Source organism: Haliaeetus leucocephalus, unplaced genomic scaffold (genome assembly GCF_000737465.1).
Source record: "Haliaeetus leucocephalus isolate CR32 unplaced genomic scaffold, Haliaeetus_leucocephalus-4.0 Scaffold848, whole genome shotgun sequence".
Lineage (NCBI taxonomy): Eukaryota > Metazoa > Chordata > Aves > Accipitriformes > Accipitridae > Haliaeetus > Haliaeetus leucocephalus.
Window position 1 is genome coordinate 857,302 of NW_010973284.1, and position 16,067 is coordinate 873,368.

General features: G+C 38.2%; 1 protein-coding gene across 1 annotated transcript; it reads right to left on the reverse strand.

Annotated features, from left to right (window-relative positions):
* Window positions 1-2,980: 2,980 nt before the first annotated feature.
* USP1 (ubiquitin specific peptidase 1) lies at window positions 2,981-16,061 on the reverse strand. The gene is made up of 8 exons (XM_010582301.1): window positions 15,773-16,061; window positions 14,477-14,600; window positions 14,014-14,121; window positions 13,319-13,479; window positions 12,126-12,838; window positions 10,814-10,984; window positions 9,473-9,674; window positions 2,981-4,564 (listed from the first exon to the last, which is right to left on the reverse strand). The coding sequence occupies exons 1-8, from the start codon at window positions 15,940-15,942 to the stop codon at window positions 3,832-3,834; spliced, it is 2,382 nt and encodes a 793-aa protein (XP_010580603.1). The 5' UTR covers window positions 15,943-16,061; the 3' UTR covers window positions 2,981-3,831.
* Between the last annotated feature and the right edge of the window lie 6 nt (window positions 16,062-16,067).

Genomic DNA, 16,067 nt, shown 5'->3' on the forward strand with positions numbered 1-16,067 from the left:
TTCCCTGTGCATTGGACTTCAGAGCTTGCCATCCTTGGGAAAAAGGTTCAGAGAAAGGTAAGTCTTACAGTAACACTTCTTAACCAAGTGGTGATTTTTTTTATTATCCCTATCCTTTTCCCTTTGTAATTCTGAATATGAATTGCTGCAAAGAAAAATAATTCCATCTGTAGCCGTCAGAAGAATGAAGGCACATCTTGTTACCACCTTACCTCCTTCAGTACCAGTGGAGTTTCAGCATGACTTCTGCGTGTACGTGGTCATTTCCACCAGCTAGGAAGTCCAAACAGCACAGTAATCTCCTCATAACTTTGAATGTGCAATTCAGCTTAGCAGTGTACATGTGACTAGACTGCTTTTTGTGTCTCTCTTTCAATTTAGAAACTAATTTCACGGGGAAAAAGAACATAAAATGATATCACAGTTTTAGTTAAAAACTTACATAGAAAGCATTCTTTGCATTGTTGTTTATGTAAAGAAAAACATCTGGTTTACAGCAGTTTTGGTGGCTAACACAGCACTTCAAGGAAACACCAGAATTGGAGCTGAGCACACAACTCCTAAATCTAGTCCTTTATATTTTTCCTCTCTGTATTGAACAAGGTCCCTTGGAAGAGGTGGCATGTGATTAAACACAAGCTTATTCTCTCTCTATAAATACCTAAATATGCATATATATACATACATACGTGTGTGTATATATATAAACCCAAATTGGATAAATGTACATTTTTATATATATAAAAATATAAGAAAAAAAATGGGGTTTATACACGAGCTTTGAGGACAGCAAACAATTATACATAGTCACTTCCAATTTGTGAGTATTTGACTTGTGAAACCTAAATAGTTTTTACCTTCAATTCTAAGGTACACATTCCCGTATATTAGAAGGTGCTGGGGGGGTGGGGGTGTTTCTTTGGGGTTCACCCCCTTCTGTTTTAGCACTTGTAGCTGCAGCAAGCACCCACCCTTCCGCATCAGCAGGGAGGGTTTAGGGTGGGAAGGGTCGCTTTTATTTTTGATACTTATTTCAAGTTATTAGTGGCTGCCTGTCAGCGTGCTGGTAGCAGGATGGTTGTACTCTTACTGCTGAGCAGGTCTGGGAGCCGCCACGGGCTGCCCCGGCGGGATGGTTGGTACCCAGCAGGACAGCGCAGGGGAAGGGACAGCGGTACTTTTTGCCAATTTTTGCTCCTTCTCCTGTGCTCTTTTCTTCCAACAGCTCCATAGCAGTGGTGCTTTTCTCAGCGTGCTGGTCTCTGACCGTTTCCCTTGAAGACAAGCAATCCTGAACTAGTTCTGTGTTACGGGTTATAACATGGGAAAGCCTGCGTGGAGTTCCTTACGTGAAGAAAAACTACTTCTCTAACCTAAGCCTTTCCATTCCCCCGCTTCAGTTTTACTGGATGGCCCCATGTCAATGTAGATCTGACTGGTTTAGCTGTACTTACAGCTCGATAATTGCATAGAACTCGAGTGCAGTATCGTGGAAAGCCAAGATTGGGCAGCCACGCTTTGTTTTCCATTGCGGCAAACTACAGGCCATGTGCCATACAGGACATTATTTACTGTGGCAAGTGACTAGTTCAGGAAGGGTGGCAAGTGCTTTACTTGAGTAATTCTCCAAAAAGCCCACCCCATATTATCTATCCATATGCCAGAGGAGTGGTTTTTTTCATTCAGCATATTCCAGCTGATTTGTGTTTTCTGTTCAGCTGCCTACAAAGAATGTTTCTCTCCAGGTGCATAGTATGATGGAAGACATCTGGGTCTTCCTTTGATTACACTGTAGCCAATATTTTGTTGCAAATAATGGTATTTTGTTTCCTTGGAACATTTCCTGTTCCTGCAGTTGAATGAAAAAGATAAGTCTTGGGTCAAGTGTGGAAAAACAAACTTTCATTTGCAGGCTGAAATTCAGCAAACCCCATACTGCAGGCAGTAAAAAATAGCTTTCCGTAATGTGATTTGGCTACCCCTGCAAGGTAAGATTACAGATTTGTTTGGGTTTTTTTAAATGTGGCTATTTCTTGGTTTAGAAAATGAAATTATTTATTATTGTGACAGTGCTTTGGGAGAGGTCTTACTGTATTTGTAATTCCAGATTTTTCTCCTCTGCAGAAGATAATTACTATGGGCATCTATTCAGCATGAGTTTATAAGCAACTCTAAATTTATAGTCCAGCCTTTCTTACACTGTTTTCTGTTGACAGTACAAGCTGTCTAAACTGAAACATACTTTGGTAATATATCATCATCTAGGATATACTGCAAAATCAAGACCTGTACAAAAACTGGAGGTCCACCATAACATGGAAAATACACTAAAGATATTTTTCATGAGTTACCTTAATGTAGTATAAACACTACAATAAAAGACTGTAAAAAAACCTAAGTATTGCAAAATAGACTAGGTAGAGGTTTCTAGGGCTTTTCCTGTAAATAAATTAATTTGTAATTGAAAAAGTTTAAATATATCCAGAAAACTAGGGCATACTCACATCTTGTGAATCTTTCCTTGTCTCTCTCTGCAGCAGCACTTAAACTCATTCCATCCATCCTATGACAGTAGAAGTAAACACGCATCCTACTTTGTGTCATATTCTTAAGAAAGATTTTAATTATCTGCAGTTTATAAGATTCACCTTAACATTTCAGCATCTAATAGATGATGTGGGATTTTAATCTTTAGTATTTAGTGCTAAGCATTTCACTCGTTTTTACAATAATGTTTCCCTTTCCCCTTGCCTCTGAACCTTACCTCTAGTCATCAAGTGCCTTCAAATTAGGATACGCTGTACAAGAATCAGTTAAAAAAAAAACCAAAAGAATGTTACTTTTTAAAGCACTTTAAATCATCCGCTTCTCTGAGATAGTTTCCCAACCTTTTTGTAAGTGCCCAACCACTTTCACTTTCTGCTTTTCCCCTCTCCAAAGACAAAAGTCTGATCTAGTCATCTCAGATGTGTATCATAAATTTTTTATTTCATATATACATTCTTAACAAAGCATCAAAGCCAAATGCTTTTGTTTTCCCATATTTCAGTGAGCTCTAAGTACAAATTAACTGTTATAAGATCACCACTAAGTTCCAAATCCACCCAAACAGATATGCATATTAGAGGGCTTTACTCTTAAAAGTACAAAATTATTTTAATTACACTACACGCTCCCCCTGTTTTGAAGTATTAATCACACCTATTTACATTTTGCCCATTCAACACCTATGCAACAAGATGCAAATTAGACCATTCAAACATTTCTATTAAGTTCAGTTCCTTCCAATACACTAAACAAGGTTACAAGACCCTTTTCTCGTGCTTCGAGTTTCACCGAGCAGTATAGAACTGGATAAGGAGAATAAACCACGTCGATTACCCAAAGACTAAATATGAAGTATTACTTCCCAAGTTACAAAAATACACAACTTCTGATGAAATTTGCTAGTTAATATACATTTACTCCAGGATATGAATACAAATAACTTTTATTTAAAAAAAAAAAGCTAATAATACAATAGGCATGTCTGAGACCTAGAGTTGTGTTAAAACCACTACCGTGTACTGTAGGCATCATTTAGGAACTATACAAATAGGCATTTCTAAAAGGTAATATCACTATTCTCCAGCATAAAAGTTATTACATGAGTTAAGTTCTATGTTGTGGTTTGTTAATTCAAGTTGAGCCACTTACACCAAACAAAAAAGACCAGAAACATTATGATCCAGTAGCTTCAAAAACGAACAGCTGCTTCTTCCAGGTAGTTTTGATGCAAATCAGACCAATAGGTGTATGCAAATCCCTAGTATTTACAGTCAAAATACAGTATCACTCTACAATTTTCTTATAAAACAGTAGGTAAGGAGTTGATGTAGATGACGATGTTGGAGAAAGAGAATTCAGAAAGTCCTTTTCTTCTGTAACCTTCACTTCAGAATCATCAAAAAGCAACCACTTTCCTTCATACTCTTTCAGGCTCTGCAGTATGTACAGAGCTTTGTTTTCTAGTCCATTGGAAGCAATACCATTTTGCTCGCTGTGTTCCGTGCCGCACTCCGCGCTCCCGTTAGTACTGCTAGACTCGGGATTTCTGTTTTCAGTAACTACGTTGAGAAACTTCTCAGGGTTAGCTGGTTTGTTGTTGTACATGTCACAGTCAGACTTGCTCTTCTGCCCCCCAAGAAGTCCGATAGCTTCCATATTCTTTTTGTTCAGAACTTTACCCGGCTGTGCGTTTCCATTGACTCTAAAAGAGACTTCACCGTCGTCGTAGTCTTCAGCAACAGTTCTCGCCTCCTCCTCATTCAGTGGTTCTGGTTTAATCATTTCGTACATTTGGTCAGTGATGAAGTTTCCCTTATCTAACTCTAGGCTATTAAGATCTGTAATTTTGACAGAAGCTGTGTAGTGTCCACTGCTAATTGTAATGCCGCTGTGCATTACCACTGCAAATAATCCATAGGTGTCATTGGTCGGCTTTGTGCTCCATTCTTCTAGTGACAGTTTGAGAGGTGTCAATAAGGGAGTGTTTATCTTGGATAATCCACCATAGCAATCAAACCTTTAGAAGAAAGATAAAGTTAAGACCTCTTGCCACAACAGCTCACAATAAATACTGCTTTAAGTGGCCCATACATTGTATCTATATTCTTTTCCTTCTGTTAAAAAGACATGGGTGATCTGAATGTGAGAAGTTGCTCACTTTTCAACTTGCTTATCATGAGCATCTGTCCCAGGCACCCCTTTCAGTAAAGATGTTTTTAGGAGTATGTATAATGTTACATCTTACAGCCTAGTAACTATGTATTCTAATTATTTAAGAGATTCCCCTTTTCTAAAGTGTCAACTAAAGTTAAGTTTTAAATAGTGACGATAAAAGGAGTTAACTTAATTGTTCAGTTATCATTTATGCTTTTATGCACGAACACTTGCACTTCTTCCCAGACACCATCCTGCATTTCAAATTAAAACAAAACAAAACAAAACTCTTCAACACCCAAGGTTGAAGTAAGGGTTGGGTTGTTTGTTTGGTTTTTTTTTCAAAGCTTTGAAAGAGTAATTTACTAAATAAAGGAATACAAATTTATTTTACATTCAAGTAGCTTTAATGTCACTCAGAAAAACTGAGCAAGTAATTTTTCTCAGATCTTAGCGCACTATAGTATACTGCCAATGGTTATCTAAGGATGAGTAAGTTACTAACACTTTCTTATTACTAGGGATTCTTCCTTAACTATGCTATGTTATTCAGCTTTTTAAAAGAATTATCTAGCTGATTTACTTTGGAAAAGCATCTAGTATTCCATAAATATTTAGCATTTTGTTCATAGTGCGCAAATTTACAATAAGAAAAGTTTTAAGTCCTTTCATTACAATAAGGATCTTCTAAAGAGTTTGAGAAGAAAGTAAGTGTTGGGACTTCTACATTATTGTGTATTAACCTCCTTGAATGATTCTGATCTTACATGATTTACATATTACATCAGCCCAGTTTAATTAGCCCCTTTATTTAACGATATGTTATGATGTCCTAATAGATTTCAGTGATGATTCAGTCTTGCTCAACTGTTAAGGTGTTGTAGTGAAAAAATACAGGGGAATGTAGACAAACCCTGTAAAACTTACGTTCCAAAGCACTAACTACTATTATTCAACTTGCATTTTATCATAAGGAAGAATAACTATCTTTAATCCAAGGCAATTGTAGATATTGCGTAACAGTATAAGCCTAATTGCAGTAACAGAGTATTACTTTTGTTTTACTGGGTTTAGTTTTGATTCTGCTGCGCTTCTAAGCATTTCGCTAATGTTCACAGCCATAACTCTTATAAACATAAATACATTTACACACACACAGCTGTCCTCAGTCACTCAAGTCTAACTAATTGAAATCTCATTTTAGACCTAGCCTTACCATAAACATTTGACTACACCAAAAGAAACACAAAAGAGCATATCATCAGGAATAATAAAACTTAAATCTTCTGAAAATCCCTATTATTAGTAGCCAGAAATAGAGATATTCAGAAGAGAGTCAAGAAGCAGAGAAACTGCTTGCTGATACTCTAGATCAGAAATCCAGTTCCGCTCAAGCACACTGTGACAATCATATTAACATAAAACATTAAAAAACAGGCTCTACCTTTCTTCTGAATGAGATCCAGCATCAGAAAGATTTGGAGAGGAGGAAATAAGAGAGGAAATCTTTTCCTATTAGCTTTTTGTTCTTCTTAATGATAAGAATCTGAAGACAGAAAAATTGCATGCCAAATACTCTGCCTCCTCTGACTGATGCACAGTAGTTCATACACAACAAACTTGATTTCTGCAACTACATCTTTTGAGGCCATAAATTAGTGGAACTTTACCCACTGTACTGAATTAATACCTCAAGTTATTATAGACCCTTAAAGACTTAAGCTATTTTGCTGCAATGCTTTTAACACATAAACATGTGAAATACTCAAAGATTTCCAGTGGCATAAGCCCTGCTGTCACTAATGAGCAAACGTGACTGTTACAAAATGTAAAGTAAGCCTTTAAAAAAAATAATTTTGTTTTAAAAATCACCTGCTCTTACCTGATACCGTTTCACAAGACAAAAAAAATCTAATTTTCTCACCAATTGTTAAATTTATATAGTGAAAATGCTTAATTAGATGTTACCAGTTACATATTTCTTCTTAATAGCTTCCCAGTCTGAGCACACATGGCCTAGCATTCCCCGCCTCCCCCCCCCCACACACACACTTGCCAAAGAGAATTACTCATCCCCAGGCAAGCAGATTTTCACACTGGCTGCTTTATTTAAAAAGCCAAACACTTTGCAAGCCAGCATCTAGAAAAGATGAAGCAAATCCCTACTAACTGTAAATATTTACATTACCATTCCCCTCTGCTTCATTTCTCTTCATTTATTGAAAACTCAGTAGAGCACAACTGAGAAGCAGACAAGATTTCAAAATTTTTATGGGAGCTAAGAGAAGTTGCATGAAGATTCCTAGTTTAAAAATCTTAGTTTAAGGCCAGCAATATAGTCTGTTATTACTTTTAGGGCAAACCATTGCCGCCTTGTCTATGGAGAGAGTAGTAGTTTTACAATAAATATTACAAGTTTATGTAAGTCAATGGGGGGAAGCTTCATCAAAGCTCATTGTTCAAAAACTACCATAAGAGTGACTCTGGATACTATGGAGTAAGCCAGTGCTTTGGTTTACTAGCCTTGGCTCTTCCTCACTTGATTTGCAGCTGTGCTTTATTACTCCAGATCAAGCTGTTTAGAAATGACATGGTTTTGTCCAAGATAAAATGTCCAAGCCAAAAACTGGGAAACAATCTTCTAAGCAGTTTCAGCTTCATCACTGACTCCAGTTCTACATCTGATTTTTCCACTCTTAATTCCTTAATCTCTGGCTGCTAGCACTTGGCAGAAGATGTATGACATGATTCAGAGGACACATGAGGAACACTACAAGAGACTGGATTCAGTCTGACCCAGATATGGGTCTGAGTATTTTTGAGCAAGGACCTGAAGATTGCCAGGACAGAAGAAGAGGTAAGTGATTCAGGAGACGGCTGGTTAACCTGCACGCTGCAAGTACTTCTTCATAACAACAAAAAAGTAGCAAATGTAGGAGCAAACTGAAGACAATATTCAGGTTTCCTTTCAGGTGGCCATCTCAGGTTGTATTTTTTTTGAATAGCCTATAATCATACCAGGATACCCCTCACATCAAGGGCTACTCAACAATAGCATTACAATTTTTAAAAAGCGTGCACCTTCGCCTTGTTGTGACAGTCAAATATTACATAGAACAATGAAAAAGACAATTTTCTGTGTTATGGTCCTAGACTTGTATGAAGAGATGTTAGCCGACAATACAGAGGAAGCTTCCTTTCCACTTTCTCAGTGGACACTAGATACTCCTAAAAACAAATACTAAAAACAGGCAGAGCGAGAACTGTAGTTTTAACAATCTTGGCAAACTACCTGTAAAAGTATCTTAATAGAATCCTCGACAAGAGTTATTTTACAAATCTGATTTATACTGACCACAGTTATCAGCACTTGTTTATAGAGCGTCCTCTGACAAGTCATCTGTCAACTTACATTTTCTATCTGTATACTGCCAAAGGTCCTGTACACTTCCAGTTCTAAAATATATTGGTGACACAACTAAGTTCCATGGAAGACTTCATGCGTTAGACTTCCTGCTGGCAAGGTGGCTCTGAAAGTCTAAAGCCAACCAACAGGGAAATGCAAACCACAGGGAACCGGGTGGATAAAAAGGCCAAACTAATTTGTGCCTGAATAACTTACTGTACATCACAAAGCAGCTCAGTGTTAAGTCTCAGAACTATGCCTAGCCATCAGGTTATAAAACACAGGCTGCGACAGAGTAGTACGTTTGGCTCTCTGGAACAGATACCAGCTAGGGGGATGCTGAAACCAACACAAGTTTATCTTCTTTTGCTGCATCTGGCAAAGTTAATGCAGATAGCGAAAGTTACGTTTTAGTGAATACCAGGAGAAGCTGAAAATACAGGCCAAGTCTGCAAACGTTACTAAAATGGTATGCTTACTCTCAAAAACGCACTTGATGGCGTAACAATTTTCTGAAGGATCTGGGGTAATATTTTATAGTTAACGAGAAGTTTTTCCTGATGAAGCCTTCTGTCATTTTTTCATTATTTGAATCTCAGTGGAGAAATAGCGTTTACTGCAAAATGCTGTGCATAAAGTGTCGTGGCATTGTTTCATTTGTGTACAGTACCGTAGTAGGGACAGAAGGGTTCTTCTGGTTGGGTTTTTTTTTTCCCCCCTTCCCAAAGGAAATCCCTAAATTCTTAAGTATGAAAAAAAGGTAAAGAACACTCTCATAAGAATAATCTCTTTCAAAAAATCAGGATTCCTGCAGTATATAACATCAAACTGATTGCTCAGCAGTTGAACATCAATGACATTGATACTACTGTATTTTAAGGGATTTCTGTATCATATGTTAGATCTTTAAAATGTTTATCTCCTGAATTTTTTTCCCAAATTTTACTACTCATGTTCAGTTAGAGACCAAAGTACTACTAGCTGTGACCATAAAATTCAGTTTTGTTCTCACTACTTGTTCTGCTAACGTACTTAAACCTGCCTCTCAACTCACACAGACAGGTGATATTAAAAGTAAAGTTTTAAGAAACATCAGGGTATCAGGCTGTTGTAAAAATATACATAGAACAATTTTTGTTAAGAAGTCTTATGAAAGTATATTCTCCCGGAGATAATTTCTGCCACTACTTGTAACAATAGAAAGCCTTTATGAAATTAGGGGCCACGTCCCACTGATTTAAGTTAATTTCAATCTAGAAATCTGCTTTTGCTTTTGGAAAAGTTACAAAACATTTTCACCTCTTCTGGTAAGACTTCCCTTCCAACAGCACACCGTTTTGTAATATAGTCAATCTGCATACTCACTCTAAGCCACTAGCAGCAAAGCACTTCAAATGAATTGTTATAACTTCAGGCATTTTATCGAATAAAAGGCTGCGTTCTGCTTCTGTGTAATGATGGCAGTTTTCGCAGAAATATTTGTCCTCTCCCACAATCCTTTCCACTGACGCAAACTGTGAAATTGCCCATTTAAGAGTCTTCATTTCTGTTTTTGGCTCTGGAGAAACTATAAAAGAGAATCATTACATTCACAGATACGCCATTATTTACATTTCCAATGCATCCCACCAGAATAACAACAAAACAAAATACGTCAACTTAAGACATGTTCAAAACCTAACTGTCAACACTGTAAAGAACACTCAGTACGTATGAAACAGAAGTTGTATTCAAATTTTCAAAGCATTTCAGGAAGTGATGAAAATATTACTTAATGGGTATTATTACTTAAAATCTACGGTCTTCCCAAAGCTTGTCTCTGGATTGCATGTACTAATTCTGCTGCCATGTCTGAAATTGGGTGCATGTATTTGAGACCAGAATTTCACTCATTAAGGCAAACTTCCAAAATAACCAGAAAGTTCCCTTTCACTTTCTACATTTTGCCTCCCCTGACAGCTTCACACTACTGAGGACAAGATCGCCTACACTGTTGGGAGCATTTTACATATGAACACCACCACTCACACTTTACTCCGAAGTCCTTCAGCAAAACAGGGAAGGCAAAAATAGTAATAGCTGCTCCAAATTAAGTCCATGGGAACTAAAATGAATTTATTTAAAGCTCTGGATTTCAAAATGTATTGATGCCATGCTTACTTTTGAAAATAGCTAAAAACTACGTATAGATCACAAAAATTTGTGAAAGATACCAGAGGACTAACATTTACAAACATAAAACACACTATTAAGGTAACGACAGTCTAAAATCTGGAAAAAATAATTTTTTACAGTAGATTAACAAGAAGAAGCTGCTTTCTCCTTTACTTTTGAGAAAAAATGCAGATGTTTCTTATAAAATGATGAAAAAGCAGAAGAATTTCTCATCCAGGAAGAAAGGGAAGACCCAAATCAAAGAAAATACCTATTTATAAGCAGGAAAACATGTACGTAAGTGAAGGACTGTAAGCAGTCCATGTTATGCATTAAGATCTGAAACAATGTTAATACTGCCCGGATCTGTCTACGTTATCAGTGCTGTGTTTCCAAAGCCTAAAGTTAATCAGGACAAGATGTAACAGAACAGCCTCTAATTTTAACCAGCGCAAGCAGGAGCAGTGTTCCTTGATAACTACAGCACTGTCCTTCCTCAATGGCTGGCTGAAGCACAAACATAGATAGCAACCCCTTCCGATAATTACTTACTTTCAGAACTCTCTTCAGTTTTAGAAAGTTCATCTTCTTGCACTGGAACGCTGATGTCCTGAAAATCTTCTCTTCTTTCAGTAAAGCACTCGCACTCCAAGCATCTTGTTCTCAGTACTAACTGGCCCTGGAACAGTTTCTCCACTAGTTCAAAAACAGCCAGCTCTGTACCTAGAGAAAGTATATGCCAGATCACTTATCAAAATGCATTTTATTCAAAAGACATTTCAGAACCTGGCTATCCTTCTTGGAAAATCACTGTGTTACAGGTGTGGCCTTTTAGGGATTCCAGATAGGAGTAAAAAAAAATAAAATAAAAAAATAAATTTAAAAAAGCTGCTTATCACATGCAATTTTCACAGTATCATCTACTTGTAACCAAACAGGGAGCCTCTTTCTCTTGGCCCTCAAACTTCAATTTCTGTTTTAAGATCAGGTTCTTGTTTCATACGTGAAGTGTGACCGTGTCACATTCTGGAAAATTTGCGTTTGTCATCAATGCACTGCCTTCTTAGTATGGACTGTCAGCCTCCTCAAGGAACGTCACACTTGTGTTTTTGTGACTGGCTTCTATTTATTCTCAGTCCTCTCCTCCAATACTTTCTAAACTTGTTGGCCAATTTTAGTCAAATCTGCCGAAGAAATGCAGATCTCGAAAGATTCTGCATTCCTTCAAATTTTTATAAAAATTGGTAGGTGGATCAGAAAGAAAATTTCAAATTAGTAAGTACTGAATTCATACCAAGGCCCTTCCCTCAACGGGTGTCTTGTTTCATTTACACAAAGAAAATCCATACCTGCCAGCGAATTAGTATATATAGTACCTCTGTGTCCTTCCTAGTTATTGGGAAGGCTGGAAATATGGAAGGACTAAAGAACAGGGAGGGAAGGAGAGGATATTGTTTGTAAAGACTTGGGACACAAAGCCATAGCCAATGGGGTTTGATTCTGTTTGCTCCTGGCAGTAACCTTCCTTTACATCTTGAATTCACTTGCTATTTCTATGGATAACAAAAATTAGTGATAATACAAGCCTAGTAATGTATGTCTTTTTTTTTTTTTTTTAGATTGTACAATGATTACACAATGTTAGAGAAATACCTCTTAAGATTTAAGCTAAACAGGTCAAGTTATAACAAAAATTACAAACGTGTATAAAAATAAATTCCCTTTCATAAAAATCTTTTCAATTCCTGAAAATGTAATTTTGTATTTAGAGAGCGCTGCTGGCTATGCAGTCTGAAGGCTGACTTCCCACGCATAGTAATCTCTTAATCATACCAATTTTAAGCCCATACACTTGTTCACCAACCTTCCTTTTTTGGTTCTTTTTCAGTTCCTTTTTCATTATGGCTTTCCACAGGAGACGCTGGTTCCTGGTATTCTTCTTTAACGTTGTTACCATTTTCACACTTGACAGGCGGCTCTTCAAGCTCACAGTCATCATATTCTTTCCCTGGGTCTTTGGATCCCAAGTTTGTAGTTAACTTTCCTAGACTATAAAATTTAGACAGAATACTAGGCTGTTTGCATGAAGATTTTAACCAGTTTAATCTAAGCCGTGACTTCTTCTGTGTTGGCTTTGCACTCTCATTTTCACTGGAACACTTGGCAATGGCATCGGTCTGATTTTCTAGCTTTTCTCCTGTTGCTTTCCTCTTTGACCTGGTTTGTCTTTGATTTTCTTCTGCTGCAATCTGCTCTTTTGATACTTTGGATTTTTTCTTTGCGTTGCCACCCTCAGCATCGCTTTTTCTTTTCCCATTTCCTTTGAGTAGCTTGTCTTCAGCTGTCTCTCCGACGTGGGTACTTGGTACATTATCCTCCTCCTCAGCAGGGTTGCCAGTTCCATTGCTCTCGGTATTAAGTTTTTCCTCCAGTTTAGCTGTAGGCTCTTCCACGGGCAGTTTATTCAATTCTTCCTTCTTCAGTAGCTGACATGTTTCTTGAATGTTACCCAGGATACACTGCAGAACTTCCTGGGCATCATGCTGCAAGTAGCCTTCATACATAGGGTTGAGCTCTCTATTAAAAGTAAAGGAGCAAAGCAACGAAGAGTAGTTATTCTTTGCTAACTGGCTAACGTGATTTGAGATTCAAATTAGGGAGTTTAGATATAAAAGCAGGGGAGGATCCTCTCCAGGCCTAGAGAGAAGCCCCCTCTGTCACAGAAGGTAGCTACAGCCTTGTGCATTTAAACACGCATTCAGTTGCAACCCTGTAGTGGTCCTCCTCAGGTCAAGGAGAATACTTACATATGTAAGGCTAAGTACTGTTTTAAATCCATGTCTGGATTTAAACTATATTATCACAAAATGAAAATTTACTTCCAAACTTATGATACCATAGGGCTAACAATAAACACAGTGAACTTACTTCCTATGATGATGCCCCAAATTTAAGACCATCTACCTCCCACAAGCCTCTTAATGCTGTGCTCTACTGTACAACGTCCTCAAAACTTCAAGTGAAAATTCCAACAATGCGTTTTAAGATAATTTGTACCTAAGGGTATTCAGTAGCCTTCGTGGCTGAGTAGCAAGTTCATCTGTGTATTTTTCTGGATTTAAGAGAAAGCTGGCTTGAAGCTGCTCAACTGAAAGAATCAATGAGTGCAAACTGCAGATTAGTTCGTAACTTGCCAGTGGATCTTCTTTACAATTTCCCTGCAATAACAATATAAAAAGAATAAAAATATTTCCAGTTTCGCCTGTAACAAGTTAAACTTTTTCTCTCCTGCCCTCACTTAGTTTTCTAACAGACATTTGACAGATTGTTTTTCTCTGCTATAGGAAGCACGTAAGTTTCAGACAACATACTGCTCTTTTGCCCCTAGAAAACAAATATAAAAGCCAGAGTAGCCGGTACAAACCATCTTTGCGCAAACTCCAATTTCCATCCACTCAAAGTAATGTACCATAATTATCTTAATGTCAGAAACATGATGAGGTATCTTCTCGAATTTCTTCTGTTAAACTTATGACTTGTACTTACAAGTTTACCGACACTCTGAACACTCAAGTTTGAACACAAGTTCAAAACAACTCAAATGTTTTCTTTATCTGAAATAGCACTGTAGAAAACAATACTGCAAAACTCCTGGCAAACAGAAGGAGTGACAGTTAGTTTTCATTCCACTCCTGGCACACAGCCTCGCTTGCAAAATCAGAAGTAAAGGAATGTGTAGTAAGATATGTTACCTTCTCTGCTTTTTGCTCTCCTTCATCCTTCAAAGATTCTTTCTTCTTTGAAATGATATTATATAAATGTTTCACTCCAGTTTTAAAACCAGGACAAAAATATAATACCTGAAAGCAACCGTTTAAAACAAGAGAATAATTGGTAAAGTAAGAAATTACTCAACATACATATCCACATTTACGATCAAACTAGCTTTGCATCTCCCAAGGCTGCTGCACAGCACACAAAGATGCAGGATTATTCATAGCAGGGAGGTGCCCAGAGTATGTAAACTGAAAAATGACCCAACCAAGGCAACCTACGGTGCACACGTTTCCTGAAGTATCATCTTTTTTTCCCCCACTGTAATCAGATTCCCTTCATACTACATCCAGACATCTATGCCACATCAAACTGCGAATCTCATCCACTTGTGCTTAACAAAAAGAAAACCATCTTTGAGGCCCCTGAACATGAGCTTACCTGAAGTACGCTGTTAAGGTAACAAGTGTTACCCAGATTGTTCAAGCCCACAAAAGGCAACATGTTGTCTTTTTTCTCACAGCTAACGAGCGTGGGAGGCTGTGCTGCAGGAACAACCTGATCACTATTAAGCAGAGAAAACAGTGCATAAGAGGCAATTTTTGAAAATTACTCCTTCTGGTATGCATGCACATCCCCCTCCCAGCCATCTACCATCTCAGAGCTATCTTACAGAATTAATGCCCAACATACACAGATCAAAATCACGTCAAAGCGTTTCTGAGAATCTCCGTATGGCTACTCTGGGCACTCATATACAGACTGCTCAACTGTAACACCTCTTCAGCAACCTACACAAAACTAGACAGGTTTACAAGAAGCAGGCAAATCTGCTGTTAGTTCCAATACATATTTTACAAAAAAATATCAGGAGACCGATTTAAGGAACCAAAAAAGTTCTCCTTCAAATACTTTTGTATGGTCTTTGTTCGTTCCTAAGGCAGCGCTAAGAAAAATGTCCCTAGCACATATTTTCTGTTACTGTCCCCTGCTCCAGATTCACATCACTTCATTTCTGGATGCAAACCAAAAGGATAAAAACAGAAAAAAAAACCCCAAAAACAAACAAACGAAGAAAAACCGAACCAATGAACCTGGTACATTATATACAGTGATAATGCACCATACTGACACAACAGAACCAAAGCTTAAAAGTCTCCAACACGTTTGTAATTGACCATGATTAAGCAATTTCTCCCATTTAAATTTCCTCACTAGCTGCAATGAAATGAGTTGACAGATCTGCTCAGGGCTTCAAACACCCTAACGAACGACTGTAAGCAGCGCAATCGATTCTTTTACTTGCAGCAGAAATAACCTTTAAAACACAATATTTTTTTATTAAAACTTGTTTTGCAAAACCGCTACATTTTACCATAATTTTGACGATTCGGCACCAGAATAACTAGTTTCAACTTCAAATAAGCTAACTTCCTCAAGTTATTACAAAGTTTGTGCCAGCCAGCTAAACATCCACAGCATGGCAAACTTGTTTCCTTAGAAGCAAGCAAGTTATAGAAACCCGTTGCGGGGAACGGCTAGCTCAGTTTGATTAACTTGGCTCTGGGGTTTACTCGGCGCGCGTTGAGGCGCGTACTTCTGCGAGAACATACAACTCAAGCGAGCGGACGGAGCAGCGTGGTTCATCCATTACACCAAACGCAACTCTCGCTCAGCCAGCGGGCGACTTTCGCGATACAACCAGCAACGCTTATTCGGCGCGAAACTCTTACGCACATCTCGGAGCCTCTGAATTCTGAACTCTTTTGCTCATTTTCCTGGGACTCCGTGAAATCCAGCGCTCTCTTCGCCTCCTTCTTCTGGAAGAGCTTCAGCGAAAGCCGGTTCTTCTTCGAGGGGCTCCCTCTCGCAGGCCCGGTGCTGTCACTCGGTAAAACCCCGGGCATCTTTCCTGGAGGACAAGCGAGCGGGAGAAGCGGCCGGCCCGGCCGGGAAGCTGCGCTGGCCGCTCACACCTGCCACAAAAACACACAAAAAACACCACACGAGTCGCCATTTACTTTCGGTCCGC

What these genes read in the sequence shown, in the direction of transcription:
- USP1 (XM_010582301.1), bottom strand. Translation starts at nt 15,942, where the DNA reads ATGCCCGGGGTTTTACCGAGTGACAGCACCGGGCCTGCGAGAGGGAGC. An exon ending in GAATTCAGAGGCTCCGAGAT is followed by an intron (nt 14,601 to 15,772) that starts GTGCGTAAGAGT and finishes TCTGCTTAATAG; the next exon opens with TGATCAGGTTGTTCCTGCAG. An exon ending in AGGCTACTGAATACCCTTAG is followed by an intron (nt 12,839 to 13,318) that starts GTACAAATTATC and finishes TACTTTTAATAG; the next exon opens with AGAGCTCAACCCTATGTATG.